At 41.8% G+C, this 14266-nt stretch overlaps 1 protein-coding gene across 1 annotated transcript in view; it reads right to left on the bottom strand.

Moving 5' to 3' along the window:
• The window catches only part of arap1 (ArfGAP with RhoGAP domain, ankyrin repeat and PH domain 1), a 54289-nt gene that overhangs the window by 13882 nt on the left and 26141 nt on the right, over positions 1–14266 (bottom strand). Inside the window, exons 12-20 of the mRNA XM_080054010.1 lie at positions 13347–13432; positions 13063–13245; positions 3044–3218; positions 2751–2882; positions 2373–2508; positions 1727–1829; positions 960–1152; positions 669–714; positions 262–425 (exon numbers count right to left, since the gene is read on the bottom strand). Coding sequence (XP_079910136.1) covers positions 262–425; positions 669–714; positions 960–1152; positions 1727–1829; positions 2373–2508; positions 2751–2882; positions 3044–3218; positions 13063–13245; positions 13347–13432 — 1218 coding nt within the window. The remainder of the gene's footprint in view (positions 1–261; positions 426–668; positions 715–959; positions 1153–1726; positions 1830–2372; positions 2509–2750; positions 2883–3043; positions 3219–13062; positions 13246–13346; positions 13433–14266) is intronic.

The following is a 14266-nucleotide window of genomic DNA, read 5'->3' as shown; positions in this document are numbered from 1 at the left end:
AGACTTTTGTATGGAGACTCCTGTGCGGCGGAGATAAGGAGCACCACATTATACACTTCATGTCTGTGTGTGCCTGTGTAGGTCGACACACTGTGTGTGTGTGTGTGTGTGTGTGTGTGTGTGTGTGTGTGTGTGTGTGTGTGTGTGTGTGTGTGTGTGTGTGTGTGTGTGTGTGTGTGTGTGTGTGTGTGTGTGAAGCGCCGTGACTCTTTTAAATGCATTTATGTCGCTTGTCTGTGCACATCTCTGCGTGTCTCTCACCGCACTGTGTGATGTAGCCGATGCAGCTGTGTACTATGACAGGGATGTCTGTCTCGGTCAGCTGCTGCTCGCTCAGTGTGTCTCCTCCACTCCCCGCTGCTGCCTGGATGGCCCCACACCAGCCCGCAAAATCCAACTTCCTCTCTCCCTCTATGTACAAAGTCCTAAATAAAGAGAGAGAGAGAGAGAGAGAGAGAGAGAGGGGGGGAGATGGGGCGGAGAAGGGAAGGGGGAGAGAAAAGAGGGAGATAACATTAAATGTGTGAAGAGGAGATGGGAGAAGATTATGGGAGTATAGGTATTGACTGATATGTTTGCACATTGTGGGACAGTATGTAAAGTCAAAACACACAAGCAAACATACATCATTGCAAAAAACAATCCACAAGTATAGTCTCTCTTCTCACCTGCCTCTCTCCACCAGAACCAGCACCTCATTGTCTTGCTGAATTGCTGTTGAACAGAAATACATAGTTATCATACTATTCTAAGCCACACAGCTATTCTTTGTGTGAGTGAGTGAGTGAGTGAGTGAGTGAGTGAGTGAGTGAGTGAGTGAGTGAGTGAGTGAGTGAGTGAGTGAGTGAGTGAGTGAGTGAGTGAGTGAGTGAGTGAGTGAGTGAGTGAGTGAGTGAGTGAGTGAGTGAGTGTGTGTTTATTTAGCCATTTTATTTTGCATTTACGGGGCTCTCACTCACAGAGCTCGTTCAGTTTGCGGAGGTGTATCTCTTCTCCCTGGCTGTCCTCCAGATAGGCGTGAAGTGTGGAGCCCACCAGAGCGAACCAACCAACCTTTGATGTCTGGAGGTTTAAGCCGTCTTTACACTTCAGCCGCCCGATCCTCTCAAAGCCCAACCTCAGCAAAGGCTCTGCACTAGCTGGGATAAAGCTCTACAAATAAAAAAGGGTCGACATTTTGGCTTCTTTATACATTGCATTCATCTTCCATTCCTTTCTCTTTTGATGATGATTTAACAACTTAAGTCCGTGCGTGCAGGTAAAGAAACTCTCTGTGAAAGCCAATACCAATTCAATTGTTAGAGGTACACTACTTCAATGGAATGGGGACTGCTAGAAACATGGAATGGTTTTCAGAAACTGTGCAAAAGAATTCACCTTTGGGGGCAGGTCATACCGTCTCTGTGGCTAGACATGCAGGAGTAATAACAGAATTTTGGGTTAAAGTATACACTGGCTGTCAACTGTTTTTGTTTTTTAATCAAACTGTTGCTTGACTTCACACTCTTGTGCATCTGACCACTATCTCAGCTGCAAAGAGTGCTGTTCTGAAGGGAAATAAGTGACACAGGAAACAAGTCAGCATTAGCTAGCACTGTCCTGACCTCAGCAGAGCAGCGGCTGCAGACCAGCCACCACTATGTCAAATCTTCCCTCTGTAAGGGTCCATCGGAGGAGAAAAGTGAAAGAATGTGTGTTTGTTTGTGTTTCCAGACCCAAATGTTACCTTGGCAATAGACTTGACCCATTCCTTGTGGCTCTCTGGGTCATCGGTGCCAAACAGATAGAGACGCTCTGACTCTGAGTAGAGCTCAAAGGTATGGTCATACCTGAGGGGGAGAAAGAGTGCTTATGAGGAAGTGAGAGTTGTGTTGTGTTCATGCATCCAGACATGCATTCACAAAAGACAGTCCACTCTGATTCAAAACATACAGATTCAGTTATAGAATTTTTTTGTTGTCTTATCAGTTTTTGATGAAGCGATTTAATACTGAGAGTAAAATAAGGAACAAATGGGTCAGAGAGAGAGAGAGAGTGTGTGTGTGTGTGTGTGTGTGTGTGTGTGTGTGTGTGTGTGTGTGTGTGTGTGTGTGTGTGTGTGTGTGTGTGTGTGTGTGTGTGTGTGTGTGTGTGTGTGTGTGTGTGTGTGTGTGTGTGTGTGTGTGTGTGTGTGTGTGTGTGTGTGTGTGTGTGTGTGTGTGTGTGTGTGTGTGTGTGTGTGTGTGTGTGTGTGTGTGTGTGTGTGTGTGTGTGTGTGTGTGTGTGTGTGTGTGTGTGTGTGTGTGTGTGTGTGTGTGTGTGTGTGTGTGTGTGTGTGTGTGTGTGTGTGTGTGTGTGTGTGTGTGTGTGTGTGTGTGTGTGTGTGTACATACCCATGTCTCTCAGGTGTGTCGACAGCCAAACAGACTATCTCTGAAGACTTCAGAGCCCCGTTAGGGTTTGAGTTCTTGTCACTCTCGTAGTAGCTAAAGGTGCCATCATTAAGTGTGCACCAGCGACGACTGAACTCTGCAAGGAGGGACAGAATAAGATATACCAAACATAATTATAAAAATGGCATCTACAGACATTCTATTTTTTTAAGTTTACTGTACCGAGTTTCTATTTTTGAAGATAATTTTGAAGAACCTCATGACTTGGTTAAGAAAATAGCTTCTCAAATACAATGTGGTCATTATTAGTGTTCCTTATTACTGGTTGGTTGGGCGAGTGTATGCAAGTGTTGGTGCGGCATGGTGGACCGTGAATACCTTCTTTGCCCTTGCGCTCTGTGATAGCCCGAGCCATGGATGCAGTCTTGAACAGGAAGCCATTATAAGACACGCAAGGTGCCGGTGAGTAATGAAACGGCATGGCCAAGCCCACCTCTGACCGTGGTAGCTCTGCAGGACAACAAATGATAAAAAAAAAAAAAAGTTCAATCTTTTCATGCAAATCTCAATCCCAAACAGGCTACCATCTACTGACTCAATCTGAAATAGAAGAACTGCATCTGAAGCAGACTGCTTTTTTGTGACCCTTTGCATGCATACTTTTACTGTACCTGTGTTGAGATTGTGGCTAAGTAACTCAGCCTGTAAGGGCTGTGCGTGTGCGTTGGCCAGCAAGAGCGGAGAGGGCCAAGTTGCGTCACCAGTCGAACAATTTACATCTGCACCGCAGAATATCAAGCTTAACGTCTCCAGCACATCACTGCACTGCACATTTATACATAGAGCCTGCAGAGGGGAGAGGGAGAGAGAATTAGAAAACATTTAGATAATGCCCCAATACAACCTATAATGTGGTCAGATAAAGTAAAGACAAGCTTTATAAAGACACATTTTTGATAGTATTTGGAATGCTTTTGGAATATTATTTAACTTGCTTGGTTGGAAGAGAAGAATTGAGTTGATGGGAAAGTGAGATACTGAAACAAGACAGCAAGAATAGAGAAAGTGTGCAAGGGAGTAATGCAGTGGCAATAAGATAGAAAGCCTGAGATAAAGGGAAATAAGTAGGAATGACAGTAATCTGCTAATAAACTGATGACTTTTTTACTATAGTCCTGCAGCTGCTGACCCAGCTTTAACCATGTGATCCTCTCTCAGGTTTGTTTAGAAGGAAACAGCTGAGGTCAAACTCAGTGTGTTTGTGTAGGCAGGCTCCAAAACTCTACTCATCCAGAACCACCAGCAGTATAATGGGCATTCAGTGCCTGACAGCACTGCTGTGCCCTTACCAAGTGGAAATGAAAGCAGTGTCTTCTCTGTTATTGTTCAAATTCAAATATAATGTAGTACTGTCAACAACCAATAGCAGTAATTACTTTGGGAAATACCAGCAGAGAGTCCTGAAGTGTTTCAAGTAATGTGCCAATTGTTGATTCCCTAAATCCACCGTATTTAATAAAAAAGCAAGCCACAGCCATTTTATAGTGATTAGTCGGTAAATCCAGATGAACCTTGTGCACTAGTAAAATGAAACCTGATGTAAGAGCAAAATAAGTTCCTGGTATGAGAAGCTGTTATGCTTTTTTGCATGGCTGCACACTTATTTGTATATGGATTTCTGTATTTGATCAATTATCATGTAAATCAGTGGTATTGGAGTGTGACATTTACTGTATTCTATTTTCTATTTCCCTGAAGGAACTATCGAGGCCAAATGTTTCCATTACATCTGTTTATGCCCTGAGTGTGGGAAGATTTTCCCACACTCAGGGCATATAACCACTGTTTTTAGTTTCTAGCAGTGGATTATTATTTTCATTTAGATGATAAACCCGATGATGACAAAGAAATACAGATTTCTGTACCTGTACAATCCCAAGGACTTCTGTCCTCAGGCTGTAGATATTTTGCGCAAATACTGTAACCCAAATGTAAAGAAAGAGGAAGGAGAGGCAAACGGAATAGGAAATATGTTTTGACTGAGAAAAGGGGGGGGGGTGCAGTGTTTTTACAGCTGAGGAGCTCAGCTCAGACACACATTCAAACAAACACACACACAACCAGACGTCTGTCTTCTGTTAAAAACCAATGATCTCTTTTGGATCTGATTGAGAAATTCCACAGCACTCTGTCACACATACAGACAGAACCCCTCCTCTGTTTAAGCATAGTTGAGCCTCTACACACACACACAGACGGACAAACAAACTAATTAACAAAGATTCAAATTGCACAATTGAGCCCTACACCCACCTACCCAGGCACAGACAAAAAGTATTGCTCTATCTCGCACACACCCTTGATTTTGAAGATATCTGAACAAAAAGCTTATAGTCAGCCAACTGAACTAAAACACCTCCAAAAATGCACATCATGAACACTGCAGTAATCTCATCATATGGATCACATGAGTGAGTGCCATGAGAGATGTTATTTCAAGCTGCCCTCTTCTTATTCCATTGGCTACAAATATACCAATAATAGGTTTTGGCAGTTTATTTTGGTTACGTGGAGCAAATGATACAAGGTGCCATTTTCAGGAACACTTCCTCGTGAACTATAAATGGAGCAACACAAAGCTACAGATTTACAGAAGAAACACGTGTGACTGTCTGGAGTATTGAGAGTTACTTTTTCATTGAAATCTATAAACAATCGGTCCTCTAGCATTATTTTAATAATCTTGTCTTAAAGGGACACTGTGTAACATTTTAAGTAATTCATTAGCTGAAATCAATATCCTCATTCATAAATATGTCCTCATTGGTGTAAAATCACCTCTTCCAATAATCGGAATTATCCTCCTGAGCGGAGAATTACAAATATTAATGTTACATTTTGTCCATTGAGCGAGCAAGTCGTATGGAGGAATCCTTTTTTTTGGAATGTCATCAGGTGCATTGTTTAAAATTTAGAATTGTTCTTGTCCTTGAAGGCCACTGTAGCTTCTGTTATTATTCAAAAGGGATGGGGCTACCCAGGGAGCGTTGCATTCTAGAACTTTCTAGAACTTTCTTGATAATGTCACATTAAACAGTGTCCCTTTAATGATCATGAATAAAATACTTCCATTTAAAATGTTGACAGTTGAAAAATATCAGGCAGGCACATAAAATGCTTTCTGTTTTTGCTTCCACTGACTCTTGTGAATGTTTGCTGAGTGTTGCAATCATACAGCTGGTCACATTATGCCTGGGATCAAGGCTGAATATGGGGTGAAACAAGTCCAACTGGAGTAGAGTGGAACAGTGAAAAGACAGGAGGTGAAAGAGGGTGAAGGATTGAATTCAGAGTTTTAATACATAAAGCTTTAGAGAACAGTAGGAAAAGTACACAAGTTGCCCAGTATGTTTGCTTGCGGCACCGTCTTGGAAAGCTGGATCAATGACAAACAATGTGTCAGACAGACTTATGGTCCCTGAAGTGGATTCGACCCACATTTTGTGTTTGTTCATCTTTTTTTCTACTTGGTTTATGGCACAGCACTCTCTCTCTCTCTCTCTCTCTCTCTCTCTCTCTCTGTTCTCTTTGTACACTGCAGTATACCACTCTGTTCTTCTGCTACTGTTTGTCATGTAATTCAATTTCCTGCAAACTCCTTTTTCCCTTGTGATAATACATGCAACTACCATGTGTTACCGGGCGTTTAACCAAAGGTTCATGTCACAGCCTCAAATATGGAAAAACCGTACCCTTCAATAAGCTACAAATAAACATGGGTTCATGTTTCTTTACTATACGCCCATTTGTTTTCTCCTAATCCTCAACTTTAACCATCACATAGACCAGGGGTGGCCAACCCGCGGCTCTTCGCCCAGCTTCGTGCGGCTCTTCAGTTCATATCAAATTATGATTATAATTTTTTATTTATTTTTTTTTAATACTTTTTTTTTTGTGGGCCTATGTGTGTGCATGTTCGCAAACGTTTCATGCGGCTCTTACGTTCGTTTTACATGTTGTCTATTATTTAATTTTTTATTTTATTAATGTGTAGGCCCTATGTGTATGCCTGTTCGCAAATGTTTAATTGAGGACGCAACATAACGTTCGCAAACGTTTGGTGCGGACGCAACATAAAACTGCCCGCTCAGCTTGGAGGGAGGTTTTCCGTGAGTAAACTATTTGTGTCAAGTTCGCTCCGAAACAAAGTGGGAGAGTTCATATTTTTTGTTGAACGTTATGCCAAGCCATTCTGCCTTATATGCCAGGTGTCATTTGCGCATTTCAAGGCTTCAAATCTTCAGCGCCACTTCAGCTCTCTCCATGCTAAAAGTAAGTCCCACAAAGCAACATGCATAGCAAGCTCCCCGCGAAAATAAAAACGCCCCCCCCCCCCCCTGAAATCTTACTGGCCACCCCAGTGCCCCCCCCCCCCCCCCCAGTTCAAATGTTATTTTTTCATTTTCATTTTATTTTTTTAATTACATTTTTTCCTGATATGTATCCTAGTTCAGAGATGATCTGTATTTTTTTTCTTTCTTAACTTTTTTTGATAGGTAGTTGCCAAGTTCATCACACAAACACTCCAATCCACTGATATGAGATCAGTTTGCAATTTTCAATTACTAAATTAATGGTAGGACTGTGGCCACTAGAACTGGTCTCTGGTCAGCAAAGGTCTTGAAAACAGCATAAGTGTGCTTGTGACATGCGTGCCACCCATGCATGTGTATAGGCACGTGTCCCAGCAGATTTTTGAAATCTGAATAAAAAAATTTAAGTTTGTAGTTAGCGAGTGTAACATGTTCTTAGCAAGGGCAGACTTTCATAAATAAAGGTTTATTTTTTTAGCAAGATATTTGGTCAAAAGCTAGTGGTCATCCGTCCCTCTGTCCAGTTGTTAGGCATTTGGCTGCTAGCAAGTTATGTTGTCTTGCTAATTTTACTATTCATCTGAGCTGAAATAAATATTGACTTTTTCCTTTATTATCTTCGCGAGAATGCACCAGAATGCTTAGATTACATGTTAAAAACACAAAAAAATCTTCTGGGGGGGGATGCCCCCAGACCCCCCTTCAGGGGTTTAGTTTTCTGACAAACATTACAATGGATACTAACATGATTTGGGCATTTGGGATTATAAATCATCTTTGAATTGGTTGTACAGCATATCACATGCCATTCATTCAGGGGTGCGATGGCCACCCCACTCTAACTCTGTGGCCCACCTTGGCCACCCCCAGTCAACATTTCCTGGAATCGCCACTGTGTGTACCCGTGTGTACGATGTGGCTCTTTGCAGTAACACAGTAAAAAATGTGGCTCTTTGTCTCTGACTGGTTGGCCACCCCTGACATAGACCTTCATCATCTTGTTTAGCTATACTGGCTGAAGCTACAAGCCAGAAAAGTCAATATTTTTAAATCTATCCCCGCAGGCTAACATTAGCCATCTTGCTTTAAGCCAAGCCATAACATGATACACTCTCATTTTAACAAAAAAACAATGCAGTTGGGAAACAGAATCTCACCGCCATCTAGTACAGCTCAATGTAGCGTGATGTTTGGTGACACATTCCTAAGCCTAACGACGGTGTGTGTGTGTGTTGTTTTTTCCAGTAAAAATGGACAGCCCTCCATGAACATACATGTGAAAGCTATGTTGTATGTAGGTCAGTGTCCTGTATTGTAATCAATAGCCACCCACCAGCCTTTCCGAGCAAGAGAAGCGAACCAATCAAAACAAAGCACAACCAGGAAATGGGTTTGAGTGTTCAAAGACCTCACGCCCTCCAACATCTGCTCCCTATGAAAGAGAGTGTAATGTAATAACACACACACACACACGAGAAAGGGAATTCAAGAATCTTAACCAATGTCCCCAGAGAGAAAGGGAGAGAGAGAGGCAGACAGAGAGATTTTATCAGGGTGTGTCTAAAATCACAGGCCTCCATCTGGCTTCTGCAGTTATATGGGGAGAGAATTGGAGGAAAAGATGAAGGGGCACAAAAGAAAGAAAAATATTGTGAAAAGAAGATGAAAGCATCTTAGTGGGTATTAATCAGAGTGAGACTGATTGTACTTGGCTACAAACTCAACATCATACACTCGGACCATCATGAACGAACAGACATGTGAATGTGTCCATTTTACCATACACTGAACGTCCAACAGAGGACACACCCCCATTTATAATATGTGGTATGCACGTCCATATATCAAATCCAGATGAGAAAAAGCATTTTCCACAAATGTTCCATCATTACCTCACCAGAGAGAGTTAACAGAGGGAGGTGCAGGTGAAAATCCAGACGGAGGAAGAAGGAGAAAGGGGGAAGAGAAGAATGAATATGATAAGGTGGACGAAGAGGGAGAAAAAGTAAAAGCACTGGGAAATAAAAAAGCAAGCAGATCCCCTCTCCCTGTACAATCCAAAAAGGGATTTATGACCTGAAGTCGTAGTGAATAAGGAAATGAGACGACACGTGTGGGAAAAGGGAGGAAAGATTAGAGAAAAGAATGAGCAACAGCAGGGAATACTAGACAGGAAGAGCTTTTTCTTCAATGGACACCACTCTCCAAAACTATACAAGCACAAAAACAAGTCCATAATAAATAGTTTTAACTGCTCTCAGCTATAACCACAGTCAACAGAAATGTATAATAAACACAAGCTCAAGAAGACTTGCATCAGTACTTAGTAGTGGTTGTCCCATGGACATATAGGGTTGTCCTGGTGAAATGAACTACACCATGGCTAACTCCTTATGCTCCACCTTGAGTCTAATGAGAAGCAGCTTTTAGTTTTAGTTTTTATGCACTGCATATCTGGAAAAAACTCCCAGAAAACTTGAGGTCTGCTCTCAGCTCTTTCAAATCAAATCTGAAGACTTTTCTGTTTCCCTTATAACCCGCAATTTTTTATTGTATTTAAATGTTTTATTTCTATTCATATGTTTTATTCACTTTTCTAATGTCTTCTATACTTGAAGTTTATGTATTTTAATCTTTATGTATGCCATGCCCCTGTAAAGCACTTTGAATGGCCTTGTGTCTGAATTGTGCTATATGAATAAACTTGCTTTGCCTAATGTGGCATCATAACAGTGAATGGGTTCTACAATCTTCAGATAGATTTTTTTTGACAAATACAACAAATGCATACTTATAGTAGTATACTTGTGATATATGGCTCTAACTAACTACAACCTGTAGCACACATACTCTCTGAAATTGTCCCAGTGCAGTGTGTAATATGACATCATCAAGAAAGTTCTAGAAAGTTCTAGAATGCAACGCTCCCTGGGTAACCCCACCCCCTTTGAATAATAACAGAAGCTACAGTGGCCTTCAAGGACAAGAACAATTCTAAATTCTAAACAATGCACCTGATGACATTCCAACCATGACGCTTCCAACATGGCGACGCCAATGCCTTGGTCCAAGGTATGGATAAATATGGACATATATGAGACCCTTTCAAAGGAAAAAAATAATATTCTAAAAGAAAAATTCAGCTATTATGCACTAAATTAAACGTACTTGTGGATATTATAATTATTTTCTACAAAGTCTGCTAGGAAATAAAACCCCAAATTCAACACACTGCAGGTGTAATGCCATGATTTACTTTTTCAAATGTCAGTGTAATAAGAAACCATGAAGGAAACAAGTTTGTGGATGGTTGTCATTTTCATTCAAGGCATGCCGGTAACCAAACTAGACACTTCCTCCAACGAAAAAAAGAAAACCTAATTAAGTTTCCCCGGGACATTTGAGATTTGTTGTACGCTCAAACAAATGTTTTTCATAAAAAACATGAACATAAAGTTATTGTAAGTGGATATTAAACTTTATTATTGAATGAAAAGACTGTGGAAAGCATCACTAGTTGACTAGGAAGTGTAATGGAGGGGGAAAGAGTAAAAGGCAAAGAGAGGGGAAACAAAGCAGGAAGGGATAGTGAGAGGGAGAGACACAATGATGTCCATTGATAGAGGTGAGCCTATCATCTACTCTGACTACACAGAGAGCACATGGACACACACACACACACACACACACACACACACACACACACACACACACACACACACACACAGGGCATCAGACCAAATATGCAAAAAAAGGCACACAAACATGCCTACACACACATCAATATGCATGTTGATGTATCTCAGCCCACTATAAATGAAAAACATACACACAATAACTCTAATGTGCTCACTGACATAGAAGCTACAGTGCAGCAGTTCTTATAGTCAAGACAAAACTATGCCCTGGGAATGCATACAAAATAGGAGTTTGTTCCACTGCATGAGATCCCAAGTCCATTTACACATGTTCCTTTAAGTCGCACTCACATTCTTCACAGATATAATGAACAAGAACACACACACACACAACATACTTTCACTACCCTCTCCTACAGCGAACCAGCACACACGACCATACCTGTACGTTTTCAGTTCCTTTCAACCGCTCCTCAGTTTGAGTGTCAGTCGACACAGACACGCACACACAAAGTTGCAAATGCCACAAGAAAAATACCTAGTCTGGCAGAAAAGTTTAGAGAATACAAATAGACAGAAAAAGAGCCAGCAATGAATAGATCAACTTACTTTGGCAGTCCTAGCCAAACAATAGGGACTTTAAGCAACGACGGTTGAGAGGACGGCTACGGCGGTCGAGTAGATTTTTGAGCATTCGAGAATTTAAGTCATCACCTCCTATCGCTGTAGTCAGAGCGAGTCAGAGCCGTAGTCCGTCTTTTTACAACGGCAGAATGGGTTTTTGACGTTGTGAGCGCTACACCAACTGCAGCAAGTAGCCGGTCTAAGTGTTGCTAGGTGATAGTGGAGCCCGTTGGAATCTTTCCCTGGCGCCGTAGCCGTCCCTAAAACACCGCTGCTTAAAGTCCCTATTGAGGAGGAGGAGGAGGAGGAGGAGAAGAGGAGGAGGGGGGAGGGAGGAGGGGGCGGAGTTACAGCACATTCCAGCTAATGCAGTGAGTAATGATGTCACATTCAGGAAAAAAAAGGAAAAACAAAAGAGGAAAGGAAACAGAAAAGTTGGGATAGAAAGACAAGACTATAGATTAACCAACCTGAATGTGGCCCAAGACACTCTAAACTCACACAGCACACAATCGTAGCTTTCTCTCTCTCTCTGTCACACTTGCAGCCTTGCTTGTCAAATGTCTTCTCACATAACTACGTACACAAACACATCGCAGAATCTGTTCATTCTTAAGACACACCCACACAAGGGGAAAGAGTAGCGAACGCTAAACTGAAGAACTTGTAAGAGTTGGTCGGTGGCAGAGAAGAAAAGTTAGATCAGCAGTAGATCAGCAAATGAACAGAACAAATATCTGTTTAAAAGGGGGGGTGTACAGAGAGATCACGTTCTAAAGAGACAGTCTAAATGTAGTTGCAGGAAAAAGAGATAACCATCATGGTAAAGGGCTGAATGAAGAAGGGAGAACCTGCAGCTGAACAACAGGTTTAACTAACACAAAGCAGTGATTGGTGTGTGTGTGTGTGTGTGAGAGAGAGAGACAATAAGAACACTTCCTTTTATCTCCTTCTGCACATCCCAAGCACAGTGATTCACACACAGCAGAGACGGACTAGCTTGAACGCTTCAGGGAAGAAATATAGAACTAACAGTCAGGTGCTAAATGTGACTCACTCACACACTGTCTGTGAGCAGTCCACATTGTTGGTGGTAAGTGGGTTAAGCGGCTAATGAGTGACCGAGCTGGGTCTTTACCACACACACAGTGGAGCACAGCAGTGGCACAATACACCCAATCTGTTCCTAAACGTTCCTACTTCTAATGTTCAATGTCCAGCTTTATTATGTTGGGAGAGAACAGGTGTATACATTGTGAGTCTACCCCTGCTGTCCAGCCACAGAGGGTTGTTGTTGTCTACAGGCACTTTAATTTCCTTCATTGCAATGTCTCCGCTACATAGCGGCCACTGCGGCTTCTCTTACAACACAAATATATGAGCTTATGTGTTTTGCAAACAGTGGTGACTCAGTAGCGAGCCAGGATTGCACAGGAGTTACTTTAAAAAACAGCAGAATAGCTTGATCCTGATGTCAGTTATTTTGATCAGTGCAATTGGCAAACGCTGCTTTACATGCTGGACTTAAACGTGGATTCAGACAGTTTTTGCAATGTTTCAGAGAGTTCAAAACAGTTCCTAGAACGCCCATCTTTGGGGACCAGTTACAGATAGCTTGCATGAATCAACCAGCAGTGAAAGGAGAAAAAGAGTTCATTCTTGCATTAAGTTACCGTGATAGATTATAAAGATAATGTGGTTGTAGAGGACTGTTTAAAGGTGCTACGAAGAACTTTTAAATATTTCTAATTTTTCCACTGATGATCATAGATGACATGTAACAGCAAAGAAGACCATCAGTGCAAAGAATAATATTTTTATATAGTTTTTCTTAATGCCTTCGTCATGGATACGTTCACCCAGGAACTACAGCTGGCATAGTAAAAACACTTCGCTCTTTTCCAAAGGGGGTGCAAGAATTAACACAAACTGAAAGTTCCTCGAAGCATCTTTAACTAACCATCTAAATCATCCTTGCGTACGACAGTGTGTCTTTACAAACATGAGGGTAACATCAACAAAACAAAAGAATCAGTGCAGTGATTTTGAACCTACATTGTTGAGCTCTCTCTGGTTTCCGTACAGAGGGTGGTACTTCCTGTATTTGCCCTGGCGGTATTTGTTGGTGATGAAGCGACGTCTCTCATCGCTGCAGCTAGAGGGGGTCAAGGCTTCACTTGGCGGGACGTTCGCTGCCCAGAAACCGTTTACCCGCTCGTTGCCCAACAAGAGAAACACCTGCATCACAGGTAGGGTTAAGGAGTTAGTATTTCCACATTAAAAAGGAGTGAAAAGAATGGTTTTCATGCGTTTGTATGTGTGAGTGTGTGTGTTCCTACCTGTATAAGCTCATCTGTCCAGACTTTCCTGTCCATCTTCAGACTTCGAACCTTTGAGATGCTGGGACCCAGGCCCCTGTGCTCCCCTGAAATGCACACATACACACTTGATGACAAGTTACAGCCCAGCAGTGTAACGCTATTGTGAAATTCTACAAGATGGCCGCAGACACTCTACAAAAGGTTGACATTGGCCGCCAACAAGTATTTGCGCCCGAGATTGCTACCACCACTCTAAAATCTGATGTAGTTCTAGGGTCCTTTCTATAAAAAAAATTTAATAAAACTAATAAAGAGTTTGTGGGTTACAGAATACACTCTTGAGCCTTAGGGTGTATTCACACATGGAAAGTCCGTTAGTTCACTTGCTTTGGTCCAGACCAAATAGAATTTGGATTTTTTTGTTTGGTGTGGTCCACTTTCATATTGCCCCTTTTGCAAGTGAACCAGCATTACGAAGCAAAACCACACGTGATCTAAGGTCATTCATTCATTGGACAGACATTCTGGGGTGGAGAGAAGCAGGAAGAACGAAGTAAAAACTGCGAATTTATCATTGATATAATATGGAGTTAAAAATAATAAAAATGCCTACATCTAGCCTATAAATAAAGAAGAAAAAAATCTAATTATTGTTGTTTCATATGTTTATAATATGTAGCCCTATGACAATGCCACGTTATGTGGCTTCTAGCCTACGATGTGAAACATCATTTTTACTGTATTTTTGCTGCTGGACGCGCGACTCGCGTGAAGAATAGGCTCAAACTGAAACACAGCTGATTAAGCTGTGTATCAGCTGGGTGTCAGTTCGGCGCAGTTCAGCACCAAACTGACACGGGGACAGTATTGACGGTCCCGTTGGGAAGAACAATAAAAACACACACTTCATGCAAAGCGCAGCGTGAACCTGTTGGCAC

The sequence above is a fragment of the Ammodytes marinus genome (assembly GCF_949987685.1).
Source record: "Ammodytes marinus genome assembly, chromosome: 3".
Taxonomy (NCBI): domain Eukaryota; kingdom Metazoa; phylum Chordata; class Actinopteri; order Uranoscopiformes; family Ammodytidae; genus Ammodytes; species Ammodytes marinus.
This window is presented reverse-complemented; position numbering and strand designations above follow the sequence as displayed.